At 43.2% G+C, this 22,040-nt stretch overlaps 1 protein-coding gene across 2 annotated transcripts; it reads right to left on the bottom strand.

Moving 5' to 3' along the window:
- Window positions 1–430: 430 nt before the first annotated feature.
- PDGFRL (platelet derived growth factor receptor like) lies at window positions 431–21,832 on the bottom strand. 2 transcript variants are annotated; one of them, XM_083833531.1, is made up of 6 exons: window positions 21,642–21,832; window positions 14,334–14,628; window positions 6,851–7,002; window positions 5,094–5,387; window positions 4,637–4,776; window positions 431–1,117 (listed from the first exon to the last, which is right to left on the bottom strand). In XM_083833531.1, the coding sequence occupies exons 1-6, from the start codon at window positions 21,694–21,696 to the stop codon at window positions 929–931; spliced, it is 1,125 nt and encodes a 374-aa protein (XP_083689657.1). In that variant the 5' UTR covers window positions 21,697–21,832; the 3' UTR covers window positions 431–928. The 2 variants fall into 2 exon arrangements, with proteins under 2 accessions (XP_083689657.1, XP_083689656.1); XM_083833530.1 differs by lacking the exon at window positions 21,642–21,832 and adding an exon at window positions 21,112–21,382.
- Between the last annotated feature and the right edge of the window lie 208 nt (window positions 21,833–22,040).

Raw genomic sequence — 22,040 nt, 5'->3', positions numbered from 1 at the left:
TGATTATTTATCCAGATACTGTTCTGTGTAAATCAAACTTCTTTCCTTTCCTCCGAAGTAAATTAATGCAATCAAGTTAAACTTAACCTGAGAAGAGATCTGCTGTATAATCGAACATTAATCTAATCATGTTATTTTTTTCTTCTGTAAATGATACCATATAAATAAATGCAAATTTTACTTTTAGCAAACAAAAACAATGCTACATTGCTACATCTATTGAGGAATGAACTGTAAACAAGCTACATAGTAAGTTGTAAGAATGCAACAACATGAGCAAAAAAAATCTAATGTATCCAACCACTTACAAGTCTCTGGAGACACCCTCTAGTACTTTAATATTTATTTATTACTAGTCTTCCCCAGGACTAAGAATATTGTGGTTTGTATCCTTATACATATAAAAAATGAACACACACATGTACACAAGTTTACTGTTTTATACTGTTAATTATTTTAATTATTCTTACAAAATAAACATTGCTATTGGCTAGTTCTATATGATTTTTTTAAACATGTACAGTATTCTAAACTTTAAAAATTGCACAGCACCAGAAAAAGAGATGCCTGCACTGGTGGAGTTTTTATATCCTCTCGGTTTTCATGGAGGAAAAAGGCACAAACCATCCAGCAGGCTAATCTTGTAAAAGAGTTTGAGAAAAAGCCCATATGCAAAGCCCAAGAGTACCTATTCCTAAATATTATAAGCCCTGTGCATGTTCAGGCTTAAAGTTTAATACTTCATAGTATTTTTAACTCACAATTGACTACTGCCAGATGTTTGGCCTGTCAAGCTACTGAAAATGGAATGTATGGACATATGAAAAGAAAGTGATAGAGAAAACTTCCATTTAAACATTAATAAAAAACTAACTGGTTAAAATGTAAAATAACATACAGTTCATTATGGGTCCAGAAGCCTTTCCTATCAGTTCAGTTCCACTTCAGTGGCCACAGTTGTTTCTCCTTGTAGGTTCTGAGCTATACAAATGTAGTTTCCAGCATCTCTGGCTTCAAAATCTTCAATAACAAGAACGCTCTTTGAGATTCTTGTGGTATGTCCAGTTCCTCTGTTTATTAGTCTCCAGAAGTTTTGGATAATCACAGGCCTCTCAGACTGTTTAAAAGAAAAAAATTTAAAAAAAAAAAGTGTATTTAGTGACTCTATCAAATTCTGAAGCAAGCAGTCAGCCCAAGTCTACCTCTGAAAGTCACAGCGAAGACTCCTATGTTAAGTATTGACACACCAGCGAGTTACACCAAATAAAGACAATACAACGCAGAGAACTTGCACTTGAAGTGGGAGAGACAGCTTTAGACTGGTGGCTCAGTAGGTTATGGGTTGCCAAAGCTCTGCCTTAAGTGTATGACTGAGCTCAGTAGATGCTGTGGTCCACTTGTCAGGTTGTGTTTGCGTACTCGCTCAGAGAGGGGAGGCAGGCTGGGGAAGGGGAGCAGTTTGAGATGGATGTGTGGACTTACTTTCAGCCATTTGGCACGTCCTAGAAGGGAAGGCAGCAGTGGCATGAGTTAGCTGACCAAGATTCACCTAATTCTCTTTTAGCACAATGAGTAAGTAGCTTTAAATGATATTTTGTAAACCCTAATGCCTCCTCCTCAAGGTTCATGGCAAGCTCTTCTAGACATTCTTAACTCTTTAGAAGGAATCAAGCAAAGCTCTGCTTAGCAGAGCACTAGCCTCATGTTCCCAGTCCGAAAAATCAAGTACTGCCTTCAAGTAGTACTGCACACTTAAATTCAAGCATTAGTAAGTTAGGTTTTAGGTACAGCAAGTGGAGCTTCCCTGACTGTATTAAAAGTGAAGGTTAATGCCACGTAAGGCAGATACTATTTGCCTTGCTGGGCTTCCACTATCCCAGTTTTTCCTCAAACTAATTGCCTTCTGCTTTGAAGATAGTTTCAGGGAAGCATATTAAGGAGTGGATCAGTATGCATTCGCAGCAGGTGAGTGAGCAAATGCAATTGTCAGGGAGTGGCAAGGGAAAAAGTATCTGAGGGGGAAGAAAGTGGGAGGGCGAGGTAGTGTCTACAGCGATGAGGTGAGGGTCCTTCCACTACAATGCACCAGCTAAAAGACTCAGCAGACAAAGCGGTAGGTGGCTGTCCAGGTGCTGGGTGGGGTAGCAGGGAAAAAAAAGATAGCACTGATACCCCTGCACTGAAAGCAGCAGCAGGGAGCAGAAGGATCTAGTAGGTCTTAGAACTGTGTAGCTCATTTCTCTTGCACGAAAAGAGGTGTATCAGAGCAGCATCACTGATGTTCCCCTTTCTGCTCCCTCCACCCCCACCCAATGAGTTACTGTAGGGACTTGCTTCTTAACTAAAGTTCAAAATTAGAGGGGAGTGGAACTGACGAAGTCTGCAAGACGCGTATACTGCTGCTCCTCTGGCATTTAGTTTGCTGGGGCTGAAACCCAAACAAGACTCTTCCCTCCCTTTCCCCAGGCACAGCTGGAGCTGAGACTGTTTTTGCCTGTCGCTTAGCACACAAGCCCTCTCTAGGCTGTAGAGAGATGCAAGCCACAGGCCAAAGTCTGTCTCTCTCAGCAGGTGGGTACAGTCAGAGGGTGTAGTCTTCTGCTGATAGCATGCGCCCTGGACTGCAGGTGCAGTTTCTACAGCAAATAAGGGAGGTAATTTGCATGCTTAGTTATTTATGTTCGATCAGGGCTAGAAAGACATAACTGCAGTGCATGTGCCAGCTCCGCATCAGGTTCTGTAGGACCACTGGGCCAACAACAGCCAGCAGCCACGCTTGGGCACCCATTCAACTCTGAAAGCGCAAAAGCAGCAAGGGGCAGACACTAACAAGATACGGAGTTTTGGAAAGCCAGCCTGAGTCCAGAATTGAGTTCCTTCAATTGCTTGTATTTAGCGATTACTGTCAATTACAGAAGATGTAAAACTGGGGTTTGTACAGGCAGTTACTACAGTCCAATATACAGATGGCAAGGGAAATTAACAACAACAAAAATATATATCAATCAGCCAACAAAGCTAATGTGGTCAATGGGGGTATTTCTTCTCTTCCCTGTCCAAGAGAGTGAATTGTTATGAAGACTGTCAGAGACAAAGCTTCCCCTTTGAAGGACAGAGACACTGCAACTTGTTTCTGTATCTCACTCAATGTAATGCTAAGGGCTAAGCTTAGAGGAAGACACTTGAGTGTTTAACTAAAAAAACAACAAACAAACAAAAAAACTATTGTTTTTTTCAGTTCCATCAGTTCCCTGCAGCTGAAGACACTTCACTTTTCCCTTCCATTTTACTTCTTACTCCACCAACAGCTGCAAGCTTCTCCAGCCATTTAGACACCTGCCGCTTTCCTTCCTAACTTCGAATAGACTCCGGAAACATGAATTCTTCTGCCAAACTCTTCCCACGCTCCACCTAGTGCTCACTCCCCAGATCACCTAATCCATGCTCTTAGTACCAAGCATCTCACCAAATGCAAGCTGTGGCTGCCCTCATTTAAAGAGGAGGACAGGGAGGGTAAGCTGGTAATTACTCATGAACCCTCAGACTGAGTCTCAGCATGAAATTTTACAATATTGACCAGCAAAAAGATAAAATAAAATAGAAGAATCCCCATGAAAAACAAACAAACAAACAAAAAACCCTACCACCTAAGCAAGAACCATAAATCTGGTTCCACATGCCCAGCACCATCACCAACCTTTTAAATCCCTTCGGTGCTCACTTCCTCTCTCATCATTTATTTTCCCCTGAAAAGGCACACTCCTTACATGGCAGAGAGAGTGCTACAGTCTCTACCTTACTGGCTACAGCAAACTTCTAGGGCTTCAGATTTGAATTTTTCCTCAAGCCCAGTAAGCGCTGAACTCTGATCACTCACTTAAACAATAAACTCCACCGTCAGACAACTTAATTTCATGCTGGCTCAGGGACACCAGTGCTGATGCTAAGGCCTCATTAGTGAGTTCTGCATCATCCTGTAACATCACAGCACTGGGAAGGCAGGCAAGTGGAATACAATACAATCCCTCAGGTCCTACAGGACCCCTTTCCTCTGGTGAAGGTTTGCATCTTCCAGCAGTCCCTCTCTTGCTCCTAGCCTGCTTAGGATAAACAGCAGTAGAGATGAGTGTGGGCAGAAGCAGTTGTCTGTGCTTCTGGATCTGAGCAGCAACTCAGTTTAAAGGTTCTGGGTTTTGATGATTCATGTGCCCAAGCCACGGAAATGGATAGAATATCAAAAGCAGAGGCATCAGAATGGCTTTGTGAACTGCCCTAGAATAGCTTCCTGACGCTGGCTGGGCTTTGACCAGGCTTTTCTTTGTAAATGCTGCCAGAGGCCAAGTGTCTTTGGAATGGAAACCTGAGGGAGGGGTGAGCTTTGCTCAGCTTGATTTTTGCTAACACGCGTAAGAGCTCTCAAGCCTCACTTCTGTGCTGCTTTTAGGCTCTCAGGGAAAGATGGGCTGAAGTTCAAAAGGGATGTGCTGCCTCCTCCTGCCAGCATGCCTGAGCTAGCAAGAGGCAGTCACCACAATAGGAAAGAATCTTCATTCCAAATCTAGACAGCAACTGGCATTCAAAATATTGCCTTTATGAAGAAAAAAAAAACATTTCAGCCAAGGCAGACACCTCTTACCTCTTGCCCTGGGTACTGCCAGCTGAAGTTCACATCTACATCTGGCTCCCCGAGAACGGTGCAGATTACATGAACGCCATCACTGACTTCTGCTCTATTGGATGATGCCATGATTGTGGTTGAGGGTGGGCCCTTGGGGACTGATAGAAAGACAGTATTGGGAAACTGGAAATCGGTTTCTGAAGTGAAATACACCAATAAAACATATTCAAGACACGAGCTGTGAATCAGTTTGCTTAATGCAACAGGTAAGTGATGTACAGCTGCAGCTTTCCACCCTATACCGGAAAATTGCTGGAATTTATATGTACAAAGCTTTATCAGATACAGTTTTGATGAAGATTTCAAAATTCAGTGATTACTTAATTTACAAATTCATTTTTTAAAACTTGTTTTCTAAACCGTGTCAGCAGAAGAAACAGGAGTCAGTGTAAGTATATAGGAAACACCACCTTACCTTCCACATAGAGTAGGTGATACTTGATGGAAATCTGAGGTGCTCCCTGTGACTCTGCTTTGCAGTAGACGATACCTTTGTGATCAGAAGTAGGGTGCTGGTAGACAAAACCCTTCTTAACATCATAAATAATATTAGTTCCATCAGTTTCAATTTCTTCTGCTGGAAATTCCCTGTGTAGAGTTACTTTTGCCGAAGGAGTAGTAACACGGCATGGGATGACTGCAGGTTTATCTGGGTTCAGGTAGACAATCTCAAAATAACTGGGAGTAGGTACAAAAAGTTCCTCTTTATCTAAGCAAAAGAGTTTAAATAGTTAGAATAATGTTTAAATCTTGGTTTAACACCAAGAAGAGAAAATACATGAGGAAATCGCTACGGGCAACATTAAAAATGAACCCAAAGCTTTTTGCTTCAAATACACACACACAAAAAAAACACTTTTCTAATCTGAGACTATGTATTTACACAGCTTGCATTAAAAACATTAAATTAAAAAGAAATTCAAAATAGCCTTCGTTGCAGTCTTGTAGTCAGATTTCTTTAGATTAGGAAAATCTTTAGAATTCCTTTTCAATAAATATCTAAATACTCATCTGTATCTAATTCTGTTCACTCACCCAATTTTAAATGGTAACAAACATTAAAAGAAACACCACCACCGGTAAGATAAGATGTATCTAGAAAGAGGTATTTTTTGGAGCTACAGCCTTTCTATACATACGATTTTAAGTAAAGTGTTTGATTTCCTGCTCTGCAATGTAGCTGAAATATTTAGTGCTTTCACACTGACAGTTAAAGAGTATTTCCATATTTGGCATCCTCCTTATAAAGCTGAAATTCCTCTTTATAGCATGAGCATTTAACCTAATAACTTGACTGAAAAGTTTATTCCAGCCTTTCTGAAGGAATGTATCCTTGGATCATGTAACACTTCTGATAAATGGCTTCTGTACAGTCTCATGGTCTTATTTAGCTCCAAAACCTACTAGAAACAATCCTATCTTAGCATTTGTCCTGGAATATTCGCTAGCCAAGAATGCTTTAGCTCTAATCGCACAGCAAAGGTTATTTTACCACTCAGAAAGTTTTCCATTGGAAGAACAAATTAACCATTTGTTTTCAACTCTGTTGCACCAAGTAGCAGTAAACTGCACACAGATATTTACTACACCATGTTAAGGCTACAGTCAACCTCAAGCTCTGCAGGACAATACACGCATGTAGGGCGTTTTGCCTCTCAGCTTGCTACATAGGCACTTGGGAGAAATTGTGGCCTTGCCAAGATCAATGAGGCCAAGGTTTTGAATTTGGTGCAGGTAACTGGAAATGTGTTGGGGGTGGGAGAGAATGCATGGGGTCACCTGAATGGCATGACAAAAGAAGTCTTCTACACACAACTATTTTCTTTATCAAGACACGTTTTCAAAAATTAAACAGTCTTTGGATTCAACTTGTAGAAGATCCTCAGCACATGTCAGTATTTTCAAAGGTATTTGATTTCATTGCACTGTGCATTATTTTATGTATGCATGTAGCATAACCCATAGGAAAAGTGGACTCATAAATTACACAAAGCGAGTAATTGTCTGCAAACTTCACCAGCAATTTCTTCCTTAACATCTACTAAAAATAGACTAAAATTGTGGAAAAAAAACATCTTGACAGTAAAAGATCTGAAGCAGACTTATTGTCTTACTAACAATCTTTATTTCCACATATTTTATGAATATATTAATAATCCCCAAATTAATTACCTGTGAAAAAGATGTATGTTGAACCCATTTTAGTCTCATCCTTCCTGCATTTGTTACCATTGCATAGCTGCAGCCAGCAGCTATATTCACCTGTGTCTGCTGCAGTGGAGTTTGTGAGGATCAGCTGACCGTACCTGTCAAGCTGCTTTAAACTGCGGAGAAGAAAAACAAAAGGCACAGACAAGCACTGGTGTGTTTCCTTGTACATTTTCGTCAGAGCTCTTCTACTTTTGATTATTTCTCTCCTGCTCTGCAACAGCCCCATCTCTCCTTCAGAGCTGTGTTGCAACTTCCCCTTTTGCTCCAGCAAAGGCCTGCACACAACAGTTTTATTGAGTTCGACTATATGCATGAGCATTTGTAAGCTTTGATCTCGTCTGGTTCGTTCTTGAACTTGTTCCAGAGCCTCTATTTTGACAATGGGCTGTGATTGCCATAAACAATGTTTGTCTGTACGTTGTCTCAGTTCGTCTATATAAATATATCCCATATTTTCATGCTCCAAGCCAACCCCATGCATTACGTTCCACTCCTGATACCATTTACTTCAACTGTAGCATTGCTTCAGCAGTATACAGAAAGGTACTTCGTGCCTAGTAACCACACTGGCAGTACCAGGAGGCGGCTGCATGAAATTCCACCTGTGTGATTATTTCTAGGGCTTGGCTTGCTTTTTTTTCCTTCTTTCTCCCAAATATATCTCTTGGTGGATTGAAATTGGTAAATTAATTTGTGTGTACAGATACTGGCTGTTTCTAAGGGTCTTAACTACGAAATTCAGTAGGCACGATCTCATCTTGTTCTTTTTTATTTTTAGGTTTGTTTTCCTGGCTCTTTCTTGCAGAGAGGTGGTGGTAGAGCTAGCAGCACCTGCTATGTTACCTTCTGATGGACTGCAAAAGCACTGGTCCAACAGTACCAGTTGTCCGTGAACCCTGTCAGGACAGTCACATGGCAGTACTGATGCATTTCACTGCTGCTCTCACCCTTAAAAATGTTATTTTATTACCACTTGCCTTTACGTGGTAGCATATTTAGAACACAAAGGTTTCCTGCTTTCCTTTGCAAGACATTGATTTCTACGGTCATTTCTGGTATAATGAAGCCAGGAGAGATTCTTCCAGTTTTACACACTTGGTAGCAAACTCCTTTTTAGTGTTTCAAATTGGGTCTGGACAAATACACACCTCGCATCAATTCCCCACAGCTCCTGTGCTCTTACTGAGCTGTGGGTTCTCTCTCTACTTACCATCCTCCTATTTCAATAACACAGTGGTTATCCTGCAAGGCAGATGCAAGACTTACCGAATCCTTTATTTGGGGGATTAGCACACTTTGAAGACATTCCTCTCTAAAACTTCTTGTTACTGTGCCACTGCAGCATTACTGCAGACGTGCGTGACACTGCTGCCTGTGCTAGATGTTCTGTTTCACTTACGCCCCGATTGCAGGCAGCCTCCCGCTGGCTGCTCACGTTCATTTATTTAACCAGAGAGGCTGCTGCTTTCAGCCACACACGTGCCCTGAGATTTCCAGCTCCCTGGGTGTTCTGCTAGGAGACTGCACTTACTACCCGCAAGCATGAGAAAAGGTTCACGTAACCCAATGTTCAGCCTCCAGCCAAGGCCAGGAGCTCAGGAATTAAAACCATGCCAAATAAACAACCCAAACAGGGCTGAGAATTATCTTTTCCACTGAAGCCTTCAGGCTCTGTCAGCACACTCATGCACCACGGAGCAGTTTTGAGGGCTGCCTAAGGAAACAGGCAAATCGTGTTTCCTGCTTGCTAATTCACTTGTCCTACATGACCTTGTCTGATTCCCATTTTTGGAATCATGTGATTATGGAAAAGCAGCATTTTCATTTGTAATATATACACTGCCTTACATTATAAATCATCTTCAGTTTTTGGGTAAGCTTTGACAAATTCCTAAGTGGGCAAGAAACCCTTTTTGTATCACACACAGGAAGAAGAGAGAAATCCAAAGCATGTCCTAGTCTCTATTATTTAATTCCACAGCTCCACTCCATAGGCTACATAATTACGTTGGCATAAAATGTTTGGCAAGTAACCAGCGCTAATTGTCAATACTGCAGAAAACACTATGCTAGAACATTTAGCCTCCAACCATTGATGCAGACACTGAACTATAGCTCAAAAATCCCAACAGACAAAAAAAATAAGGTCAGAGTTAATTAATTATTGTGCAGCATGTTCTGTTTAACTGAGAATCAGCCACCCAGTAATCAATGGCAATAGCCTCGTGATGTAGTCATCCACAAACATGCAGCAACAAAATCTGGCAACAGAAGGAGTGGAAACGTTGAGACTTGTGATGTGACCATGTTAAGCAGACAAAACAGACTACATAAAATGAATTATAAATGGCAAATTAAGCAACTGACCTATATTTCCAGGAGAGCTTTCATTTCATTAGTATTTTAGATGATGAAAAATCTGTCTCAAAAGCCAAAACTCCACTGCGCTTTACATATCACAAAGTAAAAATTTTGTATATAGAAACATTTCAAGGCTGTTTAAAGAAGAAGAAAAAAAAAAAACTACTTCAAAATCCTATTCCATACATTCACCTTATTAAGCTTTAGTTATTTTAAGTTCAAAAGACCTTTCTCAGAAAAGCTATGCCAAGTTTAGAAGCTAGAAAGAGATAAAGGATGATAAAAATATAGTGTACATGGCCTCACTTAAGAGTATCCAGCAACCTCCTCGCAAGCAGCTTGCACTCATACTGACACCGAAGAGCTTATCTCAAATGCAGGCTCACTAGGAGAAGGGCATAACATCCTTAGCATTTAGCACAAGAAAAAAGCCTCCTAGCTTTCAAACTTCAGAGCAGATGGAAATAAAAGGAATGCAGTTAGACGTAAGCACAGACAACAACCCTCTAAGCCAGCAGGAGCCTGTGTCAATTTAAAGCAGCCTAGATTTGTCCCGTACAACATTCACGGTTTCCTCAAGACTTAGGAAAGTGCTCCTTGTCCATGTACAAACATGCACACGGTCCTTCTCCAACTCTGACCCAACTGGAGTACAACCATTTCATCTAAGTTCATTTATCATAGACCCATCTGATAGATACAGCTGGTTTTGACATGGGAGAGACCCCTGCTCCAAGTCAGGCAGAGCACAGACCACGTGAAGTTAGCCTTTGTCCAGAGCACCTTTTTGCTCTCGAGCAGAAGAAAGCGAAAAGGTACTTGCCCTTCTTTTTCCTTCATCCCTCTCAGTTTTTGATCCTTCTCACACACTGTAAGTCCAGTTTCTGGGTGAGCCTGCAGTCATTACCTTGTTACATACCATTTCACGAGACAGCATTCCAGCCCTGCCATTCCAGAGGTGCCCGCACTATCTTTGACTGTTAACACCAGGACTTTTGGCTACATTACTCAACCAGTACTCACAATTTCCCAGCAAAGAGTTATCTGGAGGGTGTATTTATGCTGCATAGGGTAAGAGAGCACTACAGATAATAACCTAGTCCTGAAGTGAGCTGATGGGTGCCCCTAACTTAACAGCAAAGTCTACACAATTTTAGCTGTCTTCCCCGAGCTGTATTGCCTGCTATGGTCTCTAAAGCAAAGTCTGTCATTTCAGCGTGCGCTGGTATTTCCTCTAGTTACGGCAGTGGAAAGAGAGGATTCATCCTCCGGCTGAAGATAAGAGACAGCCAAAGAGTCCTCCTCCTTTCACTCAGCCTCTTCCCCTCACAAGCCCCATGTGATAATTTTAGCATATGTTAACAGCTACAGACCTATTAAACACAGACTCTCTGGTACTGCCAAGCAAAAATACTTCACCTGCAAAGTCATAAAGTATACCTCCAAAAACAAAGAAACCACAGCCATCAGTATTACAAAACTGGCTTTTGTAAATATAACCTCTTCCTTCTTAGAAAACTCATATTGTCCTCAGGCTGCTGTCTTCTCCTTTCCATATGTGTGAGATAAAAACACGACAAGCATGGCACGGAGGCAAAACATCTGGCTTTTATCACTACCTCTTTTTGTAACCACCCGCAGGAAATGCATACATTTAAGTAGCTGCAAACCAAAACACACTCTTTGTCCCAGATCTCCTGCTTCTCTACAGGAAGCAGACCTTGGTCAGCACCTTCAACATCAGCTTCTGCCCCAGAGCTCTGCTGCTACCAAACCCTCCAATTAGTTGAGCCATCACAACCCTGAACTTTAAAGTCTCTTTTGCCCCATACAGTTGCAATTCTGCTAGATGCTAGGGGTCCTTGAAGCTTCCTCCCCGTAACAGCTGGAGTTTGAGGATGTTAGTAGCTCCCAGGAGATGCAAGATGCTTCCTGGTTTTATGATTTTCCTAAAATTCATGAGTGCTCCCACCAGATCAATTGAATTTCATGTACCTTCTGTTACTTAACGACAAGCAAGAAATGGATGCCTGAGCATCAGTTGCTTTAAGGATATACCATCGAGCAAACAGAAGGCAGTCATCAGTCCCCAGCAATTGCACAGACCTTGTCACCACTGCCTCTCCTGTCCTCCAGTCCAAGCAACCTTCTCCTTCTCCTCCCCTGCTCTTCTTCTCTTTCCAGTACCTCCGCAGACCCCAACCACTTTGCCCCTGCTGCTGCCACCTCCGGTTGTCCCAATGCTTTTGCAAGGCCAGCGTGGAAATCCAAGGTACAGTTTATTGGCCTGGGCTCCCCTCCACACCTCACTAACTGGCAGTGGGTATCTCACCTCTTACACTGCATCTTTAAGCACAAAAACATACATTGAACATGAATCTATTTACAGGATTACATCATTTTTGCTGTAGGTTACTTGCTAATAGTTTTTCCTCATTTTCTCCCCTCTGTCCTACATTCAGCATTTTGTTTTAAAATAATCTGCGTAAAATATTTGTAAAATTACAAAAATTGCTTTTTATAGTTGATGCTTACTGCATGGGCTTTTGCATGCCAGGAAGATCTAGGCTCCTCTTGAAAGCTAGCTAGATGAGGTCTTCATGATACTTTCCGTTACATTCAATCAAAGCTTTCTAAAATGAAGGAATACAAATTCTGCTTTTCATAAAGGGCACGTTCTACGAAGACTGGTTTGTGTGCATCCGTTAGCACTACAGCAAAGATCTTGAGATAATTAACAAAGACATGATAAAAATGTGATGCACAAGGTGTGGTTGTCTATGTCTCCATAAATTATTACCATTCCGTGACTCGGAAATGTGCTATTAATCTATGTCTTCAATTTCTCTAGTTAGTTATAGGGTCTTCTGCTTACAATTAAAACAGTTGATTCAGTCTAAATCAGTCTTACTGCTTCAGTAATTTACTTCTCAATATTTTTTCTAAAGCAAAGATCATCATATTTCAATATAGACCCTTAGACAGAACCCTAACATACTTCTAGAATAAAATACTTAGGCAAGATATATCCATCCATCCGAAACGTTTTATAGCATTTATTTTGGGTGACATTATTAACTTTCATTTTACTGTTACAAAATTACAAATACTGTGAACTTGAATGAGAACAGGGAGGTAAACTGCTGAGGCAACAGAATCCCAAACTGCTTCAAACTGCAAAATGGCAGATTACAAAACTAGGAAATGCGTATCTTTTTTCCCCGAACCACCCAAATTCTTCTATTTTACCCCTTTTGCATCACTAAAGCAGTACAAGAGAAGAACAGACAGTCGAACAAATAATGAAGCAGCATTCAGATCCCTCTCTGAAAACTGAGAATACTTGCCTTGCCTTCTTCAGTGCCAGATGTTAATACTCAGATAACGTGTACACGTTATCTACAGGTCTACAGGGCCATACATACAGTCCAAACCACGAACGCAGCCTATCTGCAGATGCGCAAAGGGTGAGCTACACTCAGAAGTGAGACCCACGACCACATACACTCTCCCTTTTGGTATGATTTTGCACATTCTGCTTTGGCATGCTAGTAGGCCAGGCCCATACTGCGGCTGACATATGCCACCTACTGGCGTAACTCTGAATAAAACACCATTTATTGCAAAAGAAAGCACAGTAATTGTTCAAATCAGCCACAAGATCTTTTGGGAGATACTGCTGAGATAAGCCCTCAGCATAAATAGGCTTGTTGCTGTAACTTCTTACACCAGAAGTCTTATACTAGCTATGAAGAAGTTTATGCAGCCAGTTTATTCTTGAACTCCTAAGCTGTAAGGGGACAAGTAACTATACACTCAAGAAAAGAATCAGCTCATGAATTTCATAAGTGTACGGTACAGACCACAGGGTACAGCTGTCAATTTTCAACCTTATTCTTTGAAAAGAGAAGTAGAAAGAAGAGTGTATCTGAAAAAGGAACTGAATGATTTTAAGGCAGCCTCGTGCCTGTAAGGAAGGGAAATGGATCAGAGATTCAGACAACCTTGGTTATTTAAGATCCCACAAACTTTTACTTAATTTAGAAAAAGAAGGCCAGTAGGGCTTGATACCTTTGCTCATACTTCTGTGCTCCTCTTACCTAATAGTGCAAGAAGTACTCCTTATGGCTATTTCTTAGGGCATCGTTCACAGTGCTCCTCAGTCTCCTGACTGCTTGTCTTTCACAGACACTTAAACCTAAATCTCCATAAAACAGATAGTGAAAACAGGCTCTTCTCTTGGCAAAAAGTGTTAGTGGAAGACACCCTTGAACTCCCTTTTATGCCCTTCCTCTTTCAAATACAGAATGAAATTAGTACATTCAATCTACACTTCCCTATCATGTACTATGCTCAAGAACTGGGAAGGCCAACAAAAGTACAGTTTTTGGTGCTGTTTAGAACAACAGTACACTCACCTGGTGGGGCAGAGAGAGGGAGAAAGTCCTTAGCTCCTCTTCCTGCTCTCACAACTATTTATGTGGTTTCCATTAAGCTGTCACTAGATGAAAGAAAAAACCTTCCTAAACCCAAGGTGACTATCCTCAGCGTTAAACTCTGTCTCACCACTAACCTTGCAATTCCCTCTGCATGCAAGGGTAACTTTGACAGAAGAGGTAAAGCCTACCCTCACTCACTCCTTAGAGCACTGGTTGGAGTATTTTTATTTTTTCCAAGTTGAGAGATGCAGGTTTGAGCCTTTTCAGGAAATTAATGGGTGTGTCTCAGGTGATAGCTACGCTAGCAGCCAGCACAGCCCAACAGCAGCAGGTCTCTGTGGAGCACCACAGCTGGTGGTGAGTACCTGACATCCCCTCTCACATATTTTGATAGTTTTACTTCAGATCAGCTCTAGCGTAGTTCTTTGGTAGTGGCTGGAGCACACTGGTGTCCCCCTGGACCACAACTTCTGTTTTAGATTGAGCTGAAGGAAATCCAGTTCACGTGCTACGAGACCATTGCACAGTGCACATCACAGGGCAGTAACTGGGCGTGACTGGAAGATGGTTCTCCTTTGTTACAGGCTTAAGCAGCCACTGGGTAGCACATCTTTTTCCCCCCAAAAAAATGAAAAATAGCTTACCTGAGTCTGGAGTCTTTGAAGGTGTCTAGGTACGAAGGATAGCTCCAAGTAACATTGCTCCCCTTGCAGCGCAGTTCTATGCTTTGTCCCGCAGACAGGCTTAAAGTGGCAGCTAGTTTCTGGAAGCGACCTTTATCCATCACCTGCATCAGTATGGACTGCGACTTGGAAGAGGAGTCAGCAGATTCTCTCTCCTTCATTTTGGGGCCTTTGGGTTTTACTTTTTTGTTGACAGGCCTAATTTTGTTTTCCCCTGGTTCTTTTGGATGCTTATTTTTTGCAGACTGTCCGATAACTGGTAAAATAAGGAAAAGAAGACAATGTTATTGATTAGAAACAGGTTATACAGTTTTCTCTCAAAACAATTCTTCTTTATTATCACAGAGAATATTTTGATCTTCCTATAAAAGATTCACAAATATGATTAAGAGTTAATTTCCGTAAGTTTTTGAAGTCCCTGACATGACTCATTTTCCTGGAAAGAAAAAGGAAAAAAAAAAAAAAAAAAAAAAGGAGAAAGCGTTCAATAACATGTGGAAAATCTATACTTACAGGTCACATAAACAGACAAATATGTAAGGCATGTGAACTTCTCAGATGGTACGGGAAAGAAAGACAGTATTTTTCCCTCCAGTTACTTTTGTCATTGCCATTTAGTATGCAACGCTATACAAGTCCCCCATCTTTATACATATTTATCTGTTTATACACATTTATCAGTTCTGCACAACCTTTTAATATAGCAGGTTACCATAAGAGAGACGTGAAATAAAACTTGGAAGTCACCTGAAGGCAGCATTTGATTCATCACTTCTCTATTATGGCCACTTATCTTGGAAACTGAAATCTCATTTAGAGGCAAATGGTAAGAGATTTCATTACCTGCTGGAGGCAATAGGGATGCTCAGCAGCCTTTAAAAACTAAGCAAATGAAATGGAAAAGAGAGGTATCTCCAACTGACTAACACAAAATTATCCTTTTCAGAAAAAAAAAAAAAACAAAAAACAAAACCTAACCCCCAGATTCAAATGTATATGGGATGAAACTCACTATGCTGACTTCTTGGGTGGAAAGGTGTAAAATGTTTTTGAGCTTCAAAATTCCTTTGCAAACTCCTCAAGATCTTTTTGATGACCCTTTCTCTGACTTGCACTGCTCAGTGCCTCACCCCTATGCAAGGCATACCAAAACAGCACAACAGCAGCACTCCACCTCTGCTTGACGTTGCCTATCCTTGCCAGGCATACCCCACGTGCAGTCACACAGCAAAGAGCAAGGTAAGTCGTAAGCATTTCCATATTTTAGCACCCCTGTAGGTTGACAGCAGCCTTTGAAATAAATTAACAATGAAGATATTCACACTTTAACTGACAGTGGGAAGCACGGATCTTTTTGTGAGATGAGCTTAAAACTGCTGCCCCTCGACAGCAAAACATCCACAAAGCATGCCTGACAGCTAACTTACACTGAGTGCAGGTTTTCCACGTAAAAGTGCTCTGGTACCTTACTGTACAAACCAATCAACGAGCTCACCACGAAGAAGAACTGGGAAATCCAATCTGAAACAAGAACACACCATTTGCTGCAAGCGTGGTCAACCACAGGCTCAAGGTTGCCCAGAGGGGTTGCGGAGCCTCCCTCCAGCCGTGGAGATCTTCAAAACCCCACTGGGCATGGCCCTACAGACAGCCAGCTCGAGGTGGCCCTGCTCACCCCGGGGCTTGGACTGGGTGATTCCAAGAGGCCCCTTCCAGCCCTTCCGTGCCCCTGTGATTTCAGCAGGGATTTTCAGCAGCATTTCCTTCTAGTCCCACACCAACCCCAACACAAACTCCTGGAAGACAGCAACGGTGCAGACTTCTTACTCTGCCCCATGCCTTTGGAGCTCTTTGGACTCATACGTAATAAGGTTAACTTCTGGAGAGGCACGCATGCAGTTACTGAGCTGCACACCCCCACTGTACATACATTTTCCCAATTCTAGGTTATTAACTTGGTGAAGTTGCTTGCAAAGATGCCTCACCACCTTAACACCAGCTACAAACAAGAGATCAGACAGCAACACTTTCCAAAGATCGTGGCATTTTAAGATAAAGAGTAACATTTTATGATTGTTGGACTGGAGACTGAAACAAATGTTTGTTTCTTCCAATTTTATTCTGTACCCATTTTCTAACTACTCCGAGCACACGACCCTAGTAAGTGACACACCACATATATTGCAGGGGCAAGTTGAAGCAGGCAGGAGCACTCTTTCTCTGCGTAACTTTAGAAAAGCTGTATGTATGCAGTGGGGCTGGCCAAACATCTCTGTCCCTTCCATATTTGATTCCTGGCTTGAGGAACCTGTGAGCTCTAAGTGCTATTACTGTATTGGATTTTTCCTTTATTAACTGTTCTGGTGTCTTTTTCAAAACTACAGAAACTATATATAAATATTAGATGTCTCCTAGCTTTATATTAAGGGAACAAGTGCCACTGTTTCTGTGAGCCCCCTGTACCTTCGCAGCGCTGTAGGGTACTTACCTGCTCCGGACTGACAAGTGCTACTCTATTTAATTGTTCCTCGTACAGAACATGCATACGAACAACAGATCCATTGCATCACCTTTGGGTAGCAGAAAGAAGACAAAAGCAGACTGCACACTAGGTTCAAGATATGGATGTACATATTAGTGGTGTCTTCTGAGCTTACTACTTTTCAAGACAGCAATGAAAGGATCAGGAGCTGACTTTCTCTAGGATAATCAAACATAATTTCAGGATCAATTTCCAAAGAAGCAATTTCTAAGCAATAATTCCTAAGCAGTAACCCATCAACGTGTGTGCGAAGTTAGCCATTTTTGCTGTGTGTTTGCTTGCACCTACCAACACAAAATTTCAAGTCCTATTTTCACTGCCCAGTCTTTTAAAATTTGGAGATCTTTCAGCAAATCTTTACTGTTAGGTGTTTTTTTCTGATGCAGGTTTATACATCTGCTGAAAAGCATGTGCTTTGTCAATTTGCTCCAAAGCTAGTTCTTTATCATAGTAATGAAAGATGTCTTCTAATGATTCTCCCCATAAAGGTTTTGTCTATTACAGCGCCCTGTAGGATATGGCACTCACCAAAGTCCCTGATAGGGTCACAACATCACTATTTTCCAGTAAAGCCTGAGCACCTCCATAGAGGTGCATGAACACAGATGCATAAAAGTAATGAGATTTTTAATTTACTGTTTTAGTTTCTGTAGATGTTCTTTCTTATTGCCTGTTCCTACCAGCACTAGAGTTTATGGCCATCTCTTCCTGTCCCAACCCAGCACATTACAAGAAAAAAAAAAAAAAAAAAAAAAGATTTACGGCTGGTTTTTAATCCCTTTTGCATGCTGTTTCTCAAATTTTTTTTGTCTGCCTTATTCTAGTTTTTGTATTTAACTCATACGTGAGTTAATAAGCCTCCCCATTTTATTTAATTCCCCCTTTCCAAATTAAACACACCAGTGGTTTCTTTGGCTTTGATTATTCCTGCAAGAATATTAAAACTAGAGTCTGGCTCTTCTAAAGCAACATCTGAATCCAATTGTGAGCACTGCTCAGGATCACGTCAAGAACTGCCGCTCTTCTCGGGGGCTCTCTGAGGAGCTGCTCTAAGAAGTCATCGTTTGTGGCATCTGAACAATTACACTTGGCATCACACCCCGACATGTGCGATCCAGCCTGCACAAGGCTAAGCTATTCTGTTGCTGTTCTTTCCGACCCTCGCTGCCTCTCCGATTTTCCTTAGTAGATCAGTCGTACACTGGGCGGTCAGTCACCAGGTTGTTTTTTCTGTCTAGAGCTGCTGTTTTACTGACAGAGCTCACCAGGCACCAGATTTGAGACTACAGCTTTCTTCAAAACATACTGCCACTTCTCTGGGGCAAGTTATTCCACTGTTCCCGTGGAAATTGAGTGCTGCTATTAGAAGGTCCCACTGACTGGCCAGACGAGCATTCCCATTTCAAGCCATCCACTCCAGTTCCCCCTTGCACTTCCCAGCTTTGTCTCTGTAAGCACACAAGCTTTGGTTCCATCACACTTTTTTTTTTTTTTAACCCTATTTAAAATCAGACCTTTTGTTCAAACTGCTCTTTGCCACTACCATTACGTTCTGCCAACCCCAACACATACATTAGTTTGAGGACACGCTGCTCTTACAACGTCACCCCGAGGAAACGCATCACCCCAAACTGCGTGCGCTTCCACACCTGAGACTCTGCTGCTAGGAAACTGTTAAAGATTTGCCTATGAAAGCGCTTCAATTTTAAGTGCCAGAAGCCTGGTTTTAATTTCCTCCAGATGCAGTTTTTCTTTTCCACACAGGCTCCCTCTGTTCCACATGTTTCTCTAGTTCCCAGCGAGCCTAAACACTTTCCTCCTACTCCACGCTCCCCACTGCACAGTGGGGCTCTGTCTTTCTCACCTTGTATTTTCCTGCAGATGATAGCAGGGCATTTCAGGAAAAGCCATCACAGGAGATTTTACCTTCCTACACAGAAAACCTTGCTTTGCCTCTCTCCTGCACATCCCTGAGATGTGAGTTTCCATGCAAGCCTGATGCCACCACTTTCTGCACTTCATAATCCCACCCTGTCATTGCTGAATTAAATCTCTGTGAGCCCAGTAACTAACTGGTACAGTAGTCTATCACCTCAGATGAAGAGGACACGCTATCAAATCCATCTGCAAACAAAGAACTCACTGCACTGATTCCTCCTTTCTCTTACCCAAACTGCAAGACCTTCCCAGGGAAGGGAACAAACTCAACCACCCCATTTACTCAGGTATGTGAATATGCCATGTTTGGGGTACTTTACCCTCTCACTGGGTTTATGCACAGAACCCCCACTGTTTAAATAAAGGGACAGCACTTATAATTAAAAAGAAAAGGCTTAGTTGAAAAATATTCATTGAGAACACACATCACGTCTACCTCCGATCTGCTCCAAATATCAATTCCAGGATACACTGCACTCATTTCCTCTGCAATGGTACATTCAGGCTCCCTAGCTAACCTTTTGTGTCCAAGCAGGAGACAGTACATCAATACGTCACAAAAATATGTCATGCAGCACTTTTGGTCCCGGTTCACAGCACCTTTTAACGTTTCTCCCCCCCCCCCCCCCTTGTTCTCATAGATGCTACACACACAAAAATCCCCAAATGAGTATCAGTCACAGAATGCAAAACGCATTCAGTGTTGACCTGAGACATCACCTATATCCACGTGCATGCTCCACTGGTTTCACAGCTGCATGGGCTACAACTGGAGAGTGCCCGAGTTCCTTCAAGTGCCCACTAAGAGCTTCAGAAGCAGACAGCGAGCAAGGTCTTTCACAAGGACAGAGGAACTGTGTGCACCATCCACCTGAAGTGCCCATTCCACACGGCAGGTCCCATGCTACATCTTGGCAGCATTAGAGGCCTTTCAACTCACATTAACACGGGTGCCTTCTTACTTGAAGAAAATAATAAATCAAGCAGTACATTACCATAAAGAATCACCCTGAACCCCTAGGATTAGGATGAGAGGGTAGAATCTTTGTGATTGTAGCTAACAGAAAAAAACAGGTTGGACACACCTCTATCTGTGGTACTTCAAGTGCAAGGCTACCATGCAAACCAGCACTCGCACAGACAACGTGGAGTGGCATACTGACATTCACGTAGGCAATCTGGAGAGACATATTTCACTGGTCATAAACTGACACAAGCTATGTTAGGAAGGCTATTTAGCAATCTGATTAAGCCTATGGCTTTAAATTAATAGCTATCATTAAATATGCCAGGTTATTTCTCACACAGATGAGCCCCTGGATGACCCAGCATAAAGCACCCAGCCAAACCTCCAAACAGAGCATAGATGAAGCAAGAAGAAAGTTAGCCTGGAAAACCTTTTGCCTAAGTTGCAACTCATTTCTCATTCTGTGTTTTTATTGTCTATTTCTTAAATAGAGAATACCTTTCTTGATGTGGTACTACACATCCACACACACCATCTTTAAGGAGAAATCTTCTACACCACACTGGTACAGCAACTCCTTGCCCAGACTGCAATCCCTTGGTACATAGTCATAATAAAAATTAGGCTGGAAAGGGCATCTGGAAGGTCCTTCCTACCCTAGTCCAGTTGCTCAGGGCACTTTGACAATCTCTTAGCCTGGAGACTCTACAACCTCCCTGGATAACTACTTCCAGGGGTTAACAGCTCTCAGGGTGAAGAATTTTTATGTTCTTACAAATAATTTTTCCCCTTATGTCCTGGGCCACTTGTGGTAGCTGCCTCTTTTCCTTTCGCCGTGCATCTCAGAGCCTGGCTCAGGTTTCTCTACAAACCCTCACCACCACGCAGCCTCCCCCAGGCTGACAGACCTCACTCCCCAAACTTTTACTGATAACACATGCGAAACGGCAGCAGGAAGGGGACGATGCTTCAATCTGTGCTTCAGCTGCCCTCTCCATCAACAGATCACACAATGACGGACATTTTCAGAGTAAGAGCACAAGCCACTGACTAGAGCCACAAGTACGAGTAACAGAGAAGTTGGTTAGGAACTTTCTTCCCAAGCCAAAAACTAACTCCTTCCCCTGCCAGGAGTTCATCGCAACATAAAACTGAGTTACAAACAAAGTTCGGTCCTTCCTATGAAAAGGCCAACAGTGCACAAAACACATAGAAATGAGATTTATCAAGAGGAAAAAAAAAAAAAGAAAGAAAGTTAAGGACTCATGCCTGCCAGGCACGAACTGACCCACTTGCAGCCGGAATCTTCCACCAGCACCATGCGGGGACACGACGCCTGCTCCACAGCAAAGGACACCTCAAAGGGGCCTGGGGTGGGAGATGGGCTCGTGGCAACCACGTCCAGGCACACCTCGGGGGCTGAAGTGTCATTCTTTCCCTCACAAGTGACATTGATTATAATTATTATTTTTTTGTAACTGAGCGCCACGCGCAGCACTAAGCCTCCTCGGGACAGGCGCACGGACCTGAGAGCTGGCTAAAACGGCGAGGCAGCAGAGGGGTAGCTGGTGTTTCCAACACCCCCCTACACGCACCCAAAATCTCTGCCCTGAACGAAGCCACGTTTTGGCTCTGCGGCTCGCTGTGGGGTCGCACCCACCGCCCCCCAGGGGAGGGCGGGCTCCCCGAAATGGCCGCCGGCCCGCCGCGGGGTGCCTCATGGCGGCGGGCGGGGGGCGCTCCGCGGGTCAGGGAGCGGGGGAGCAGCCGGGGAAGCCCGAGGCAAAGTGCGGGGGGGACAAGGGGGGTCGCGGCGGCTCACCGTGCGGCAGCGCGTCCTGCAGCAGCAGCAGGCTGAGGAGCACCCAGAGCCGCATGGCGAGAGCGGTCGGGGCGCTGGGCTGAGGCGGGGCGGGCGCGGCGGCGGAGGCGGCCCGGCAGCGGCGACGGGGGGCCCCGCGGGGAGGAGCCGGCCGCTGCGGGGAACCCCGGGCCGCTGCCCCGGGCTGGGCTCAGCGGGACGGTCCCTCACGGCTGCGCTGCCCCGGGGACCCCGGCCCGGGGAGAGGGCGCAAAGCTGACCTGGCCTCGGCGGGGGGTCTTCTGCTGGGCTCCACCACCTGCCTGGCACCTGCTTCGGATCCTCCCCGGGAAAGGACTCTGTGCCTTCTGCCCGGCTTACATCGCTCACTTCGCAGCTCTGTCTTCTCCACCGCTCCTC

The sequence above is a fragment of the Anser anser genome (genome assembly GCF_964211835.1).
Source record: "Anser anser genome assembly, chromosome: 4".
Classification (NCBI taxonomy): domain Eukaryota; kingdom Metazoa; phylum Chordata; class Aves; order Anseriformes; family Anatidae; genus Anser; species Anser anser.
The sequence above is the reverse complement of the archived record's forward strand: the minus strand, read 5'-3'. Positions and strand labels throughout refer to the sequence as shown.

What these genes read in the sequence shown, in the direction of transcription:
- PDGFRL (XM_083833530.1), bottom strand. Translation starts at nt 21,271, where the DNA reads ATGTCACTTGTGAGGGAAAGAATGACACTTCAGCCCCCGAGGTGTGCC. An exon ending in TTCAAAGACTCCAGACTCAG is followed by an intron (nt 7,003 to 14,333) that starts GTAAGCTATTTT and finishes TCTTCTCCGCAG; the next exon opens with TTTAAAGCAGCTTGACAGGT. An exon ending in TCACCTACTCTATGTGGAAG is followed by an intron (nt 4,777 to 5,093) that starts GTAAGGTGGTGT and finishes TCTTTCTATCAG; the next exon opens with TCCCCAAGGGCCCACCCTCA.